Raw genomic sequence first — 16,008 nt, forward strand, 5'->3', positions numbered from 1 at the left:
GATGAAGGCATTAATGACAGTCAAAGACTGTTCGTTCTTGTGTTCCTGTATGATATGTTTTTGCTGCGATCTAATCCCAGCGAAATAGTGTTGGTGTATACGGCCAATTTGCTCATTTAGCCAGAGTAATTGGTGGAAACGAAAAACCTGCATACACGCCGGCCCTCCAGGACTGGAATTGCCAACCCGTGTAATAGGGGCTCAAAACAATAGCATAGCGGTCACTTGTGATTGGTTGAGAAGGTGTGCATTGGAGAGACTGAAAGGGTTAATGCGTCAGAACGGTGCTGCATCCCCATGACTGTGATCTCCCAGAGATCTTCCATCCACAGCTTCCTCTTTTAAGTCCTTCATTACTATTCCAGACCCGAAACGGCAAACTCTCTCATTTTCCAGACATGCCTCTGATTAAATGCGCTAACTAAAGTTGTTCGTGTTTTGAAATGAGTGATGTTCCGCAGATATTTGACGGAGCGTTGGCTTGTTCCGTTTGCTGTAGTTACACCAGTGTTTTATTCAGTCAACCAGCTCAGCAATCAGAAGATACAGCTTTATTTATTCGAGTGATGCTTTGTTACAGATGATGATTGTGATAGACTGGTTAAAAAACAGACAAAATAGAAAAAATTAACGTATATATCGTCAGTGGTTTTTCTCAGCCAGAGATGCACTTAGCAATACAGTATGTAGCATATCGTTTATAGCACATTTAATTTGATTTGTATGAAAGCCTAGTGATATAGTTTATTCCTTTACCATCCTATTGTAATGATTTTATTTATTTAATGCAAAGAAGAAATGCCCCTACGCCCTACAGACAGTGGAAAGGTGCAGTTCATTGTTTATTCTCTTATATTTAATTCCCTACATGTGGCTTATACATTGTTTACCCACTTACCATAAATACATATTCGTATTTCTGTTACATATGCATAATCTCTAGTTTGATCATGATTGGTTAATTGTTGCTCATTGTTGATCAGCGACGCCACTTCTCTGTAAAAACACAAATGCACACAAAACAGAATATTAGAACTTACACCATATATTCTTTAACAGGCAGACATCTCTTTCTACAGACAGATTGTCTGAAATTAGGGAAACTGGTTCAGCATCGCATGTGTTGGGACTTGAGGAGGAAAGTTCAGGGGTCCGTTTGTATTGCCGCCTGTTTGTGAAGCCAGTTGAGCATATAGATTCACGTCAGATGTCAGATTTGGTTTCAGGATTCAACCCTGTGTCAGAACCCCACTGTGCCTGCCACTGAACCACGTTTATGCTTCTCAACCGGAGGCAGGTATGAAAGAGATCTGTTCGACCGTAGAGGAACAATGTGGCGGCCATTTTGTGGGCAACCGCGAGGTGACCGTACCTCTGGTGGTTTCAAAGCACCTCTCGCAGTGCACAGTGCGGTGGTGGATCCATATCGTGTCCCCGGCCTTCAGATGCCCCAGGGTGTTGCTGCACACCTCACACTGGAACGGAGGAAGAAGCGTTAGCCTCAAAATTGCATTTATTGCACGGGAATTGGCATGGGAAGTGTGAAATGCATCAGCATTAGCATAGAACGTGGGGGCAGTGCATTAGCATGGGAAGTGTAAAATGCATCAGAGTTAGCATGGGAAGTGTGAAATGCATCAGCATTAGCATAGAAAGTGGGGGCAGTGCATTAGCGTGGGAAGTGTAAAATGCATCAGAGTTAGCATGGGAAGTGTGAAGTGCATTAGCATTGGAAGTGTGAAGTGCATTCGCATGGTAAGTGTGAATTGTATTAGCATGGATAATGTGGAGTGCATTAGCAAGGGAAGTGTAAAGTGCATCAGCATTGCATTAGTATGGGAAGTGTGAATTTCATTAGCATGGGTAATGTGGAGTGCATTAGCAAGGGAAGTGTAAAGTGCATTAGCATTGCATTAGCATGGGAAGTGTAAAGTGCATTAGCATGGGAAGTGTGGAGTGCATCAGCATTGCATTAGCATGGGAAGTGTGGAGTGCATCAGCATTGCATTAGTATGGGAAGTGTGAATTGCATTAGCATGGGTAATGTGGAGTGCATTAGCAAGGGAAGTGTAAAGTGCATCAGCATTATATTAGCACGGGAAGTGTAAAGTGCATTGGCATGGGAAGTGTAAAGGCCGTTACCCTGAAGCAGGTGGCATGGCAGTGTATCTGCAGTTCATCCAGGATCATCTTGGCTTCAATGCTCATTGGTTTGTGGCAGTAGGTGCAAATGTCTCTCGCAGTGATAGCCCTGCGGTGAACAAACACGAAAACAGAAATGTACATGTATCCACCGTGTTGTCCCGGGAGAGTATCTTCTGCTGTTTAACTTTTTTTCTCTCACACTTAAATTATGAGCGTTTACTTGCAGGAAATGCATATTCAAATGTATTCATATTTTGCTCATCTTCATGCAAATGCTCTTTGTATCATATTGTCTTGTATTGTATTCCTGTCACTATTGCATTACAGTGAGGCTGTACATTCTGCCTGTGGTGACGGCAAACATAGTTATTGGTGCCAGGTACGAACAGATATTTTCTAACTGGCATTACTAAGAGTCGTATCAGTTTTGTAGGCGATTCAGTCATGATAGGCTGCCATTTCTGTTTTACAACGATTAGCCGGCAAAGCTGGTCTGAATGGTCTCCCAACAATAAAATGTGACATCACATCACATGACTTTTGTGTTCCGCTGCCTTCAGCCATCACTGTCGTTAAACCAGGAAACAATAAACTTGCTTTTCTTAACTATGCAAATGTATTAACATTCCATGTTTCCATGCTGCTTACAGAACAACACTTTTCTGCAGCAAAACATATGTCACTGGATGAGTTTACTAATATGTGATATTGTATTGGTATAGATCCCGAGTGGTATGCAGACCTGTCCGAGGTGGTGTAGACCGAGCTGCTTGACTTTGACTGGATGTCAGAGTATGAGCCGGAGGGGCTGCAAACCAAAAGAGAGAAAATCATCAGTACAGTAAAAAACAGTGTATCTCAGAGTCAGGGTTACCCTGGTGTAAAATCCAGCTATGAGCAACTTGAAATGCCAGCGACCAGCTGTTTCAACACATACCTTGAGCTGGTCAAACCATGAGCTGGTCTAACTGGTCAACCGGCGACCAGCCATTTCAAAACATAGCTGGAGTTTGCCAAACGGTGTTGAGTCTAGAGCTGGTCTAACTGGTCAACCAGCTTCCCGCTGTTTCAAAACATACCTTGAGCTGGTCAAACCATGAGCTGGTCTAACTGGTCAACCAGCTTCCCGCTGTTTTAAAACATAGCTTGAGCTGTTTTTTTCAGCAGGGTAATCATCTGTAATACTGTCGGGGTATACAGTATATCTGCCCTTAATAGATCCAGTGTGTGCTACAGTGCAGCGTATTGTGTTGCAGGCGGAGGTTCTGTCATTCTGCACACTCAGCAGAATGAGATACAGTGAGGTCACTAATGGTCCCGGGGGCGATTGCAATACTGCCTTTCCCATGATTCCCACCCGCTTGTACTGTCGAGCTGTAGATAATGACTGACAGTGCAAACCTTGCCCTCCCATTTGTCTTCATTAAAAACAAAAAAAATGGGCCAACTCAATGGACGGATGATGTGTGATATAAAGGTAATATGCTTTCATTTTTTATTCTGCATACCCTTCATTGAAAATTTTTTTTAAAGTTAAGTTAAAAGCTGGTTTTCCCTTCCGAGCGTAAAATTAATGTTATCAGTGAACGATTCAAGCGTATTTTATACAGCCACTACAATCTGTCCGTTGTGCTGTGTTCCATCCTCATAATCATAGCTGGCATTATCATCTTTCATTTCGGGTTCATGTGTAATTCACAGAGGCTAAAATTACAGTACCTGTTCTCCAGGTAGGATGATTTGGTGTAGGTTGTTGGGCTGGACACACTGGTGTATTCATAACTGGAAAGAGACAGAAGTGCCCGGTTCACTATACAAGTGATTGCTCTGAATGTGGAATCACATGTTCAGATGCCAGATGCTACAACCACATTGTCGTGTAGGAGAGCTATGCCACACAAACTCAGCTTCCTAGCCATTTAAATTCCCTGTAAAATTCCCTGTCTCCTACTAATGACCCAAGTCAGCATGCTGGCACAGGTGCAAATGCACTGAGCAGAGATTTACCTGTGCACTGCGCACCTGTGATTTCTCAGAGATTTACCTGTGCACTGGGTGCCTGTGATTTCTCAGAGAGATTTACCTGTGCACTGAGCACCTGTGATTTCTCAGAGAGATTTACCTGTGCACTGAGCACCTGTGAGCACCTGTGATTTCTCAGAGAGATTTACCTGTGCACTGTGCACCTGTGAGCACCTAAGATTTACCTGTCCACTGAGCACCTGTGATTTCTCAGAGAGATTTACCTGTACACTGAGTACCTGTGATTTCTCAGAGAGATTTACCTGTGCACTGTGCACCTGTGATTTCTCAGAGAGATTTACCTGTGCACTGAGCACCTGTGATTTCTCAGAGAGATTTACCTGTGCACTGAGCACCTGTGATTTCTCAGAGAGATTTACCTGTACACTGAGTTCTTGTGATTTCTCAGAGAGATTTACCTGGTGTCTCTAGGCAGGCTGGTGTAGCTCCTGCTCTTGGACAGGTTGTCAGCATAGCTGTAGATTTAGCACAGATGAAGGGGGGGGGGGGGGGGGGGGTGTCAGAGTTAGTTAAAAGGTTTTAGTGTGAGAAAGTGCAAAATGTAAATGCAACTATATCCATCTTTGTCCAACTATGTCATCCCTGGACAGTCCCATCCACATTGATTTACTCCCAAAGTGAAGGGTCCCTTTTGTGGTGGGCAATCTATGTAGTCTCTTCTTCTCAGTGGATTGTTTGGAAAACGGAAACAAGCCACAGGCAAATAAAATAAATACAGTGAAAGAGTTTCACCTGGGGTCAGAGCTCACAGAATATGAGCTGGTTCTCACACTTGGTAAATATTCAGTGCTGCTGTAGGTTCTCCTGATATGAAAGAGAGGATGGTTATTGGACAGAGGCTCACATCTCTTTCACCCAGCACATGTGAATGAGGTGTTCAGGTGCAAACCTGGAGGTGCTGCTGCTGGTGGGATCCGGAGAGTAGGACCTGCTGTAATCCCTAACCCAGAGAAAATAAACCGGGTCAGAACATCAGAACATCAGAGGTCAGAATATTGATGGTACTGGTGGAAAACCCGAAGAAGGTGTCAAAGCATCTCGGCCAGTGGGTGTGGATTGTAAAAGCTGTCACAGACAGAACTCAGAACTCTACTCGCCTGTCTTTCACAGTCTCCGTGTAGCTTGTCAGGGTCATTGTGTCAGATGGTTTAGGGCTGGAGACACTCCTGGTCCTTAAGCAAGGTAGAAACATTTTCATTTTTTTCAGGACTTTGTACCGTACTTGTACGCATCAACAGCAATTCAGATGTCCTGCGTTTCACTGAAGGTTGAGAATGTGAGAATCACCTGGTGGTGGTGATGAGGGAGGAGTTTGGAGATGATGAGGAATATGTCCTGCTGTAATCTCTAACCAGGAGAAAATAAACGCAGGTCAGGATATTGATGACATTGGTAGAAAACTAAAGTGCACCCCACTGCTTGTCTGACCAACCACATATTACCATGGGACGCAGTGGCACCATAATGGGGAAGAAGGTTGGTGGTTAAAGCCCCAGTGTAACCATAATAAGATCTGCGTAGCTGTTGGCCCTTGAGCAAGGCCCTTAACCCCTCATTGCTCCAGGCAGGATTGGCCCCTGCTTAGTCTAATCAACTGGAAGTCACTCTGGATTAAAGTGTCCATGTGTGGTGTGACCTTGACAGGATAAGCTGTATGTCTGATGTGTGACATTAATACGTGGTGTGCAGATGAGTGTGCCATATTAAAGGGACACGTCCACAGTCTCAGAAGAAAGGCTTCCAAAGGGCTCCTCTGTAGAGCAGGGATCATCAACTCGCAGTCCAAAAACTGCTGTTTTTCCACCCTCCCTTTACCTGGAAGTCAGGTGTGAAGACTGTCTGGCCAATCAGTGGCACTAAATGTTCAGTTAATTACCCGAGAGAATAGAAAACCAGAGATGGATTTGGATTTGATTATCTCCGCCATAGAGGAACCCAATCTAGTGTACGGTGAAGGTTCTTTGCCAGGAAGAATTGTTACACCTACAATTTTCACTCCTACCCGGCAGGCTTCCAGAAATAACTAAAAAGGGTTCCGCCATGGAGAGGAGCCAGAGAACCCTTTGCTTCTGAGAGTGTACCCTCTGTTTCGGTCTCATGATTGCGGAACGTAAGCTCACCTGTCCCCACTGGAGTAACCTTTGCTTGAACCGTAGTCATCAGAAAGATCCTCCAAAGACCTGCCAATGCAAAGACAAGATCCAACCTGGGTCAATTTTTATTCCACTTCCACTTGAACTCCATCTGCGTAGTTTATTTATTTAGGTATCGATGATTAATTTGAGGCAGATGAATCATTTAGCAGATTAATCACCATTTCTGGTGTTGCCAGTTGAAATAGGGATTCCTTTTCTCTAAGGAATTAAGCAAGATTAGTCATGTTTGCATGTTAGGTGGTCCTAGAGGGAGTTTTCTTATTAGTCAGAAGTCAGAATAGTTGTAACCGGGGGGGTTTAGATTTGAAAAGCTTTGGCAGATGAACGTCTCAGTAGAGCTTCACTCACTTGATTTTCTCCGTGTAGGATGTCACGGTCGTTGTTTCAGATGTTTTCGGACTGGAGACACTCCTGGTCCTAAAACAAGGTAGAAACACAGTTGTAAGAGTTTGTACAGTATGTGTGAACAGCAGGCCACATAGCCTGTGATATTCATATGTGCTATGGAGATGGGCAGCATGCGGAATGAAAATGGCAGAGGGTGCAAACCTGGTGGTGGTGATGGAGGAATTCGGTGATGATGAGGAATATGTCCTGCTGTAATCTCTAACCAGGAGAAAATAAACGCAGGTCAGGATATTGATGACATTGGTAGAAAACTAAAGCGCACCCCACTGCTTGTCTGACCAACCACATATTACCATGGGACGCAGTGGCACCATAATGGGGAAGAAGGTTGGTGGTTAAAGCCCCAGTGTAACCATAATAAGATCTGCGTAGCTGTTGGCCCTTGAGCAAGGCCCTTAACCCCTCATTGCTCCAGGCAGGATTGGCCCCTGCTTAGTCTAATCAACTGGAAGTCACTCTGGATTAAAGTGTCCATGTGTGGTGTGACCATGACAGGATAAGCTGTATGTCTGACATTAATACGTGGTGTGCAGATGAGTGTGCCATATTAAAGGGACAAGTCCACAGTCTCAGAAGAAAGGCTTCCAAAGGGCTCCTCTGTAGAGCGCAGGGATCATCAACTCGCAGTCCAAAAACTGCTGTTTTTCCACCCTCCCTTTACCTGGAAGTCAGGTGTGAAGACTGTCTGGCCAATCAGTAGACCTTAATGTTCAGTTAGTTACCCGAGAGAATAGAAAAACAGAGATGGATTTGTATTTGATTATCTCCGCCATAGAGGAACCCTATCTAGTGTACGGTGAAGGTTCTTTGCCAGGAAAAATTGGTACACCTACAGTTTTCACCCCTACCCAGCCGGCTTCCAGAAATAACTAATGAGGGTTCCACTATGGAGAGGAGCCAGAGAACCCATTGCTTCTGAGAGTGTACCCTCTGTTTCGGTCTCATGATTGCGGAACGTAAGCTCACCTGTCCCCACTGGAGTAACCTTTGCTTGAACCGTAGTCATCAGAAAGATCCTCCAAAGACCTGCCAATGCAAAGACAAGATCCAACCTGGGTCAATTTTTATTCCACTTCCACTCAATCTACGTAGTTTATTTATTTAGGTATCGATGATTAATTTGAGGCAGATTAATCATTTAGCAGATTAATCACCATTTCTGGTGTTGCCAGTTGAAACAGGGATTCCTTTTCTCTAAGGAATTAAGCAAGATTAGTCATGTTTGCATGTTAAGTGGTCCTAGAGGGAGTTTGCTTATTAGTCAGAAGTCAGAATAGTTGTAACCGGGGGTTTAGATTTTAAAAGCTTTGGCAGATGAACGTCTCAGTAGAGCTTCACTCACTTGATTTTCTCCGTGTAGGATGTCACGGTCGTTGTTTCAGATGTTTTCGGACTGGAGACACTCGTGGTCCTAAAACAAGGTAGAAACACAGTTGTAAGAGTTTGTACAGTATGTGTGAACAGCAGGCCACATAGCCTGTGATATTCATATGTGCTATGGAGATGGGCAGCATGCGAAAGCAAAATGGCAGAGGGTGCAAACCTGGTGGTGGTGATGGAGGAATTCGGAGATGATGAAGAATATGTCCTGCTGTATTCGCTAACCAGGGGAAAAAGTAAACTCAGGTCAGGATAATTATGAAACTGGTAGAAAACTGAAGCATGCCTCAAAGCTTGTGTGGCCACCTGCAGCTTATATCCAGTCTGCAGATGACCAGCTTGACCACATTTAAAATAGAGCTGGTCAAGCTGGTCATACGCTGGTCTAGCTGGGTATGAGCTGGTCAACCAGCTAGTGCTGGTAGCTTGTCTGAGTTGGTGGCTGGTTGATCTGGTCAAGCTATGTTTTGAACTGGTTGTCTGAACTGGTTAACCAGCTACTGTACCAGCTGTTTCAAAACCTAGCTTGAGCTGTTAGCAGGGATATTACGTAGGGAGGCACGGAAGATCTCCTCCAACAGGAACCCTCTGTTCCTGGGTGAGGATAGAATTATTTCTGCAGCACCCTGTAGGGCCGAGTGGGACTGGTATAGCCAGGAGTCCAGACCACGTGTGGTTTCACCGTATGACTGCTGTAACATGTCCCATTAATATGTGCCGCACGGATGCGTCTGTGTCATCCCAAAGGAACAAAGGGGCTACTCCCATTTCAGTCCCTCGACTGTGGTACCGTGAGCTCACCTGTTGCGACTGGAGTATCCGGTGCTTGATGGCAATGAAATGAGGTCATCAGCAAGATCATCCAAAGGCCTGCCAATGGAAACAGATCAGTCTCGGCTCAGTTTAAACGGCGCTTTGACGTGAACTCGGCCCATGTAATGAATGACTTCGGATTCCCATTAATCGTTTAGTCTTGTTTGTGTTACCAGTTGAATCAGGGGATCCTTTTCTCAGTGGAAGTGAACAAGGTAGCATGCTACAGTAGACGCTCCTAGATTCAGTTTGTTGAAGGTACAATAGGTAAGATTTTTGTGTTGTAAATCCCTTCCTGTCGTTGAAGAAGGCTCACTGACATGTTGACACACCCTCTGCCTGTGTTTATACTCCTTAAATTTGGGTTTCAAAATATACAGTTCAGGCACCGATACTCTGTACCAAAACATTGTACAGCCATATAATTATTCAAGCTCATTGGTTGAAAATTGATCCTAATTGCAACAGCCAATGCCATTTTAATATCAGCGCGTTCACAGATATGGGGGAGGGAGTGTTGTGGTCTGAGGGTGTTTGTTGCTGCAATTCCTCTCTTGACCGTTAGGATTACCTATTGTACCTTTCATTTGTTAGCATTTTTTATACATACAGTAATTGTTCAGATAATGCTAACCAGGGGGTGTAGATTGTGAAAGCTGCGCAGACAAAGTAAGATCTCAGCAGGACTTTGCTTACTTGTCTTTTGTAGGATCCGTGAAGGTTTTCATAGCCTTTTCTTCAGGGCTGGTGACACTCCTGGTCCTTAAACACAGGTAGAAAGACATTTTCAGGGCTTTGTTCTGTAGGCGTCAACAGCTGAATTCACATACGTATCCTGCATTTCGCTGAAGGTTGTGAACACTCAGTCCTGTGATTTCTACTGGGATACCATTTAACCTTCAGTGCTGCAATACTCAGCAAGCCATGTAACCTGTCATATTCATACACGCCGTGGAGTACGCAGCGTCAAAATGGCTGATGGTGCAAACCTGGTGGTGGTGGTCGTGGAGGAGGTCGGAGATGACGGAGAATATGTCTTGCTGTAAACACTAACCAGGAGAAAATAAACACAGGTCAGAATGTTGTTGTTAAATTATGTTAATGATATTTGGGGTGGAGTTTTGAGTCTCGTGAAAAGATCTTGCTCTGGGTTCCACCACCCCAAGTAACCTCATCCCGGCACAATTACCGTAACCACGCTATATCGTTGAGGAGCCCTAACTGGGTTATCACAGCTACGTATACTTGTTTTATCGTTATGCCTAGGTGCAGGTTTTTGTTCTAGCCCAACAAAAAGACACCCGATTCAACAAATGAACTAATCATGGCCTTCAATCAGGACCTTGAGAAGTAGAATTTAGGTGTGATTCCCCTGCTCTACAGGGTCCAAGTTCCCGCAAGGCCTGCTAAATGCCCGTCATGTAATGGGTGGCCTGGGGTGGTTGGACTCAATACGAGATGTTTTTTCAAGAGGTTCACAGTTCCTGGCAGCACAGGAAAGATCTTTGCCAACTCTGATTCCAGAGCATGAGCGGAGTGACTCTCTGTTTATGTCTTGTGACTGCGGATCGTAGGCTCACCTGTCCCCGCCGCTTGATCCAAGGTCATCGGAAAGAAGGTCCAAAGACCTGCCGATGCAAAGAGACGAACAAACGTGGGTCACTTCAAATGACGCTCCGACTTTACCTCAGTCAAGTTCATTTGCTTGGATATTAAGGATTCGTTTGAAGCAGATTAATCATTTTGCCTTTTGCTGTTACTAGTTGAAGCAGGGTTCCTTTTCTCTGAGAAAGTGAACGTGATTGGCCGTGGTGGCATGTTAGACGCTGCGAGATTTAGTTTGCTTATTTGTCAGAATTCCTCCAAACACACATTATGAAATTACTCAGATAGTGGTAACCAGGGGGGCGGTAGATTGTAAACGCTGTTGCAGAGCGACAGAACTTTACTCACTTATCCTTCAGAGAATCCTTGTTGGTTGTCACTGTTGTTGTTGTTGTTTCAGATGGTTTAGGGCTGGAGACGGTCGTGGTCCTGGGCAAGGTAGAAAAACATTTTCAGGGCTCTGTACTGTATGCGTCAGCAAGTCATGTAACATTACATTACATTACATTATTGGCAATTGACAGATGCTCTTATCCAGAGCGACCTACAGTTGATTAGACTAAGCAGGAGACAATCCTCCCCTGGAGCAATGCAGGGTTAAGGGCCTCGTTCAAGGGCCCAACGGCTGTGCGATTCTTATTGTGGCTACACCAGGATTAGAACCACCGACCTTGCGTGTCCCAGTCATTCATTCACCTTAACCACTACGCTACAGGCCACCCTAACATGTGATATTCACATATGCTATGGACATGGGCAACATCAATACAAAATGGCTGATGGTGCAGACCTGGTGGTGGTGATGGTGGAGGAGGAGGTCGGAGATGAAGAAGACTCCGTCTTGCTGTAATCGCTAACCAGGAGAAAATAAACACAAGTCAGAATATTAACGATACTGGCAGAAAACTGAAGCATGAGGCAAAGCGTTTGTGGCCAGTATGTGATATCAAAGCGTTATTAGCTCTGTACTTAAGGCATGTCAGAGTGAAGTGTAAGCTTTGAGAAGTGTAGCAGACACTACTGGTTGGCTTTGTAATAAGGGTCTCAGAAAGAGAATCCAAACGCCAACCAAAAGAAAAACAGAAGAAAAGTATACATTTATCCTAAAATTGTAGTCATACTTTCTGACTTTCTGTTTAATTAGTATGTTTGGGATGAGATACTTTGTTGTACGTCGCTCTGGATAAGAGCATCTGCCAAATGCCATTAATGTAATGTAATGTAAAGATGCATAGAAAGTTGTCTCATATGCCTTTATCTGTTAAAGTATGCATTGTCAAATTATTCGTATTGTAGCAAAGGGGATGTCGATTATAAAAGTTGCAGACAAAGAAAGACATCAGCAGCACATGACTTATGAAACGCACTCGTTTTTGATGATCTCCGTGAAGGTTGTCACACTTGTTGTTTCTGATGTTTTAGGGCTGGAGGCACTCCTTAAAAAAAGTTTAAAAAAAAAAAAAATAAATAAAAAAACAACGTACCGAGATTTCACTCAAACAGCGTATGGAGGGTCAGGCAGGAGGTGGCCATAGGACAGAGATTCTATTTTTCATTGTTGTGGCATTGAAAAGATTAAGACTCCTTACCCCTTTCTGGTTGTTACTTCCGTGGTGCTTGTTTTTGGTTTGGGGGGAAGAGTCCCGGGCTTTCTTTAAAGAAAAGGAAATCGCCGTCACGAGAGTGGAACCGGTGGAATTACGGCAGGCTGACTGTGACGGTGGATGGTTGTGGTTCATATTCCACTGCACAGGGTAACACCGATATCCCACAATGCAACGTGTAAAGTGTGGGCAGTAAACGGGCCGCAGGGTGAAGCCGAGAGCGAATCGCAGTGCGTGCTGGGGGAAAAAGTGGCCAGACACACGGTGTGGGCCCTGATCAGTGCTGTTGTCCAGCTAAGCCACGGAGAGTGATATGTACAGCTCGGTTTAATTGCTTCAGGAGAAGTGTGTCTTATGAAGAACCCGAGTAGAGTGATGTAGGCAGTCGTTTTTGTTGCTCTTCCACACGGGTTGTCCAATCTTATCCGAAAAAGGGCCGGTGTGGGTGCAGGTTTTTGTTTCAACCCAACACGCACGGTTACACCTGGGCCATGTTCAATCTGAAAAGGTTTCCATGTTGAACCGTATGTTTTCTCCCAACGGTGTGCAACATTTTGCAGCGGGCTTTGAGGTCTGTTTGCTCCCGTTTGGTGGGTGTAGCCTGAATCAGAGAACGCCTTCTCAGACTCCATTGGACCAAACCGTACTATGTCAGTCGGTCCGCCCGCGGTTTGCAACCGGATGTTCAGCGCACCACCGTTTCTGTTTAAATAAACGTTTTGTCGGTGCTGAACGTGGCCCTGATTCTACTTACTGAGGTCTTCATTGAAGACCGTGGTTAGTTCATTGAATCTTGGCATGTGTCTTGGGTTAAAACCCTGCACCCGCATTGGCCCTTTTAGGATAAGATTGGACACGCCTGCTCTGCCATGTAAACTTTAGCTCAGAACAGACAGAACCGTGCCTATAGCCGGGAACATCTACTGTGTTTCCACTGAGCTTTGGGGTTTTTCCAATAGACATTCATGATGAGCAGCATTGGGTGTGCCATTCACTCAGGAGGTAAGAGCAGTCGTCTGGCATTTGGCATTTGTTCGTTCCCCCGCCCGGGGTGTGTCCCTGTGCAAGACACCTAACTCCCAATTGTTCCTGATGAGCTGGTTGCCTTGCATGGCAACTTTCGTTGTTGATGTGTGTGTGTGTGAATGTGAATGTGTGTATGACAATGAGAGTTCTCATTCACCTATGTGTGTGTGTGTGAAAGGGTGAATGAGAGGCATTAATTGTAAAGCACTTTGGATATGAATGCAGTCCATTTACCACTGATATAAAAGTGGTATATGAGCTAAACAGAACGCCCTGTCGCAGGAACAACTGATGAGATAATGTGGGATGATCTTTATTCATTCACACACATTCAATGTCATGTAATGTATTATATTCACATGTGCATGTAATGTATTCACACTTATTACGTATGTTTTTATTCATAGTCAGACTCACGGTTTGCTGTATGACTTCACGTCAGAGAAGACCCGCTCAGTGAAGGTTTCTGTGGGCCGTTTCGTGCCACTGGTCCTATGAGCAGCATGGTAGACATGGATTTAATCATATTTAGTCAGGAATGATGAAAAAGACCTATTCCCATTGCAGACTGAGGTCCCCCAAACAGTTGTCATGGTTTTAATGTGTAACATGGGATGGAATATGATATTGTGATCATGCCATTAGTAATGAATAAATAGCATAATGATACAATAATTGGTATCTTTCCTTTCATTTATCTTTAAATTGATAAAAACGTGTCGAGCAGCAAAATAATGTAAACTAATAAAAGACAGGCTTTCTCAGTGCTAGTGAGAGTGCGAAAGATCATCATTGTAGCTGAACATGAGAGCACACACACACACACACACACACACACACGTGTGCGTGCACGCGCACATGCACACACACACACACACACACACACACACACACACACACCTGGTTGTGGTGACGGTTGTCTCAGTGGTCTTCCCATCAGATGAGACTTTAGTGCTGAAATTAAAACATACCTCATGAAAGACACATTTAGCAGTTTATCTACATGAACGGTAATCTGCTAAATAGGACTTCCCAAACAAAATTGCATTAAGATTTCTGACTGATATTGGAACCTCATGATATACAATATAAATACAAAAAACATTTTTTTGCACATAAATTTTCATTTTCCACGCCAATTAGTGAGCTAATGACCTCATTTTCATCTGTAGTCCCTAAGATGCAGGTCTTTGGACAGTGGGAGGAAACATAAATGTGTTTAATTTGCTTCTATGGGACAATGAAGTCAATTAAAAAAAACGAAGTATTTCAAGTAAATATGGTGTTCAATAAAGAGTTTTGCTCTGCTGAGCATGGATGTCATCATGTGAACACTACCCCTCCTTACACAGTACAGATTTAGTGAGATAATTATACAGATGTATCGTATGTCTGCGTGTTTACGTTTTGCTGGCGACGGCCTTGTCGTAGCTCGGAGGAGGTGTGCTGTCGGAAGAGAAAGGTCAGAAAATAAGACGTCCGTGTAAACGCTGGTCCGCGCTGAAAGCATGCCGCACATAACCAGTTTTTAACGTCTATTGCGTTATAAGATTCAAATTTAGGAGTGCAGCTAAACTGCATTATTACATTTGTATAAACAGATAAACAGTATGGTGGCGGCAAACAATACCACATAAACATTGTTTATATGCATGCAGGTAAAAAATTTAATTTGTGCGGTGTAGTAGACAAACATCCGTACGCAGAACGCAGTGACGGATTGCACGGACTGAAGCATGCGCTAATATGAGGTGTAGCGCATTGCTAAACTGAGAGGGGGATCAGATCGCATTGTGCGCTTGTGCCACAAAAATATCAGAGGGTTTCATACTACGTAATTAATAAAATATGTAAATATGCTAAAAATGCGCACAAACATTTTAAGGGTGAAGCACGTTTAAATGAAAACAGAGGCTGCTGGGGAAAAACTCACCTCTTCACAGGCTGGCTAGTCCCGCTGAACCTGTGAACAGAATAATGGGGAAATATAATATTACATGGTATTTGGCTGACGCTTTTATCCAAAGCAACTTACGGACACTCCCACCTGGAGTGTCCTCAGTTTGTTTTGTTTTGGTTGTTTTACCATTATCCCCTTTCATAATCAAATCATAATAGATTTTCTGCCTTAATTTATGTGCCTGTTGTTGGGATGGCACAGCATATTCTGTATATGTACAGTGTCTAGCTGGTTTGATTACTGTATTTATTTTATTAACCTTTATTTATACAGGGTAAGTTGACTGAGCACACACAAGCTCTTTTACAGCGACGCCCTGTTACTGCCCCCCTAAGTAGCCTAACCTCTGCCTCTGTACTGTGGGGGGAAACCCACAGAGACACGGGGAGAATGTGCAGAAAGGTCCAGGCTGGGATTCGAACCCAAGACCTTCTTGCTGTGAGGCGACAGTGCTATCCACTGTGCCAATGTGCATAGGCGGTCCAGTGGGATTTGACACAGCAGATGACTGGTATCATGGGCCAGAGAGGGTCTGTTTAGGTCCTTGGTGTTGCTATAGAGACAGGAGATTCTGAAAACTGTGTAAATAACGATGTTTCTGGTGTAAATAACGATGTTTCCGGTGTAAATAACATTATTGTTTCCGGGGCTCACCTCTTGCTGATCGACTGCACTGAGGTGCTGGAGGTGACCGTGCTGGAGGGCGGGGCTTCTGATTTCGGGCTGAAAGAGGAGAACGGCCAATCAAAAACAGTCCCGAAATCAATGTTCCTCCGAACCACGGCTACGTCTGCCATCGACACTGACCACAGTCCCACATTCTAAAACCAATATCAAAACCGAACTCACACAAACACAAATTAAACTC

General features: G+C 44.2%; 1 protein-coding gene across 2 annotated transcripts in view; it reads right to left on the reverse strand.

Annotated features, from left to right (window-relative positions):
* Positions 1-536: 536 nt before the first annotated feature.
* scel (sciellin) overlaps positions 537-16,008 on the reverse strand; it is a 21,867-nt gene continuing 6,395 nt past the window's right edge. The window contains exons 5-33 of one of the 2 annotated variants that reach the window (XM_061226937.1): positions 15,795-15,863; positions 15,114-15,143; positions 14,585-14,626; positions 14,081-14,134; positions 13,598-13,672; positions 12,140-12,202; positions 11,918-11,986; positions 11,341-11,403; positions 10,899-10,979; positions 10,526-10,573; positions 9,935-9,994; positions 9,642-9,707; positions 8,934-9,002; positions 8,296-8,352; positions 8,095-8,163; positions 7,719-7,778; positions 6,894-6,950; positions 6,693-6,761; positions 6,309-6,368; positions 5,476-5,535; positions 5,286-5,360; positions 5,078-5,128; positions 4,921-4,992; positions 4,587-4,643; positions 3,865-3,927; positions 2,888-2,953; positions 2,143-2,251; positions 1,373-1,475; positions 537-996 (exon numbers count right to left, since the gene is read on the reverse strand). In XM_061226937.1, coding sequence (XP_061082921.1) covers positions 980-996; positions 1,373-1,475; positions 2,143-2,251; positions 2,888-2,953; positions 3,865-3,927; positions 4,587-4,643; positions 4,921-4,992; positions 5,078-5,128; positions 5,286-5,360; positions 5,476-5,535; positions 6,309-6,368; positions 6,693-6,761; positions 6,894-6,950; positions 7,719-7,778; positions 8,095-8,163; positions 8,296-8,352; positions 8,934-9,002; positions 9,642-9,707; positions 9,935-9,994; positions 10,526-10,573; positions 10,899-10,979; positions 11,341-11,403; positions 11,918-11,986; positions 12,140-12,202; positions 13,598-13,672; positions 14,081-14,134; positions 14,585-14,626; positions 15,114-15,143; positions 15,795-15,863 — 1,834 coding nt within the window. In that variant the 3' untranslated portion in view covers positions 537-979. The remainder of the gene's footprint in view (positions 997-1,372; positions 1,476-2,142; positions 2,252-2,887; positions 2,954-3,864; positions 3,928-4,586; positions 4,644-4,920; positions 4,993-5,077; positions 5,129-5,285; positions 5,361-5,475; positions 5,536-6,308; positions 6,369-6,692; positions 6,762-6,893; positions 6,951-7,718; positions 7,779-8,094; positions 8,164-8,295; positions 8,353-8,933; positions 9,003-9,641; positions 9,708-9,934; positions 9,995-10,525; positions 10,574-10,898; positions 10,980-11,340; positions 11,404-11,917; positions 11,987-12,139; positions 12,203-13,597; positions 13,673-14,080; positions 14,135-14,584; positions 14,627-15,113; positions 15,144-15,794; positions 15,864-16,008) is intronic. The other variant, XM_061226938.1, reaches the window with a different exon arrangement.

The sequence above is a fragment of the Conger conger genome, chromosome 17 (genome assembly GCF_963514075.1).
Source record: "Conger conger chromosome 17, fConCon1.1, whole genome shotgun sequence".
Taxonomy (NCBI): Eukaryota; Metazoa; Chordata; class Actinopteri; order Anguilliformes; family Congridae; genus Conger; species Conger conger.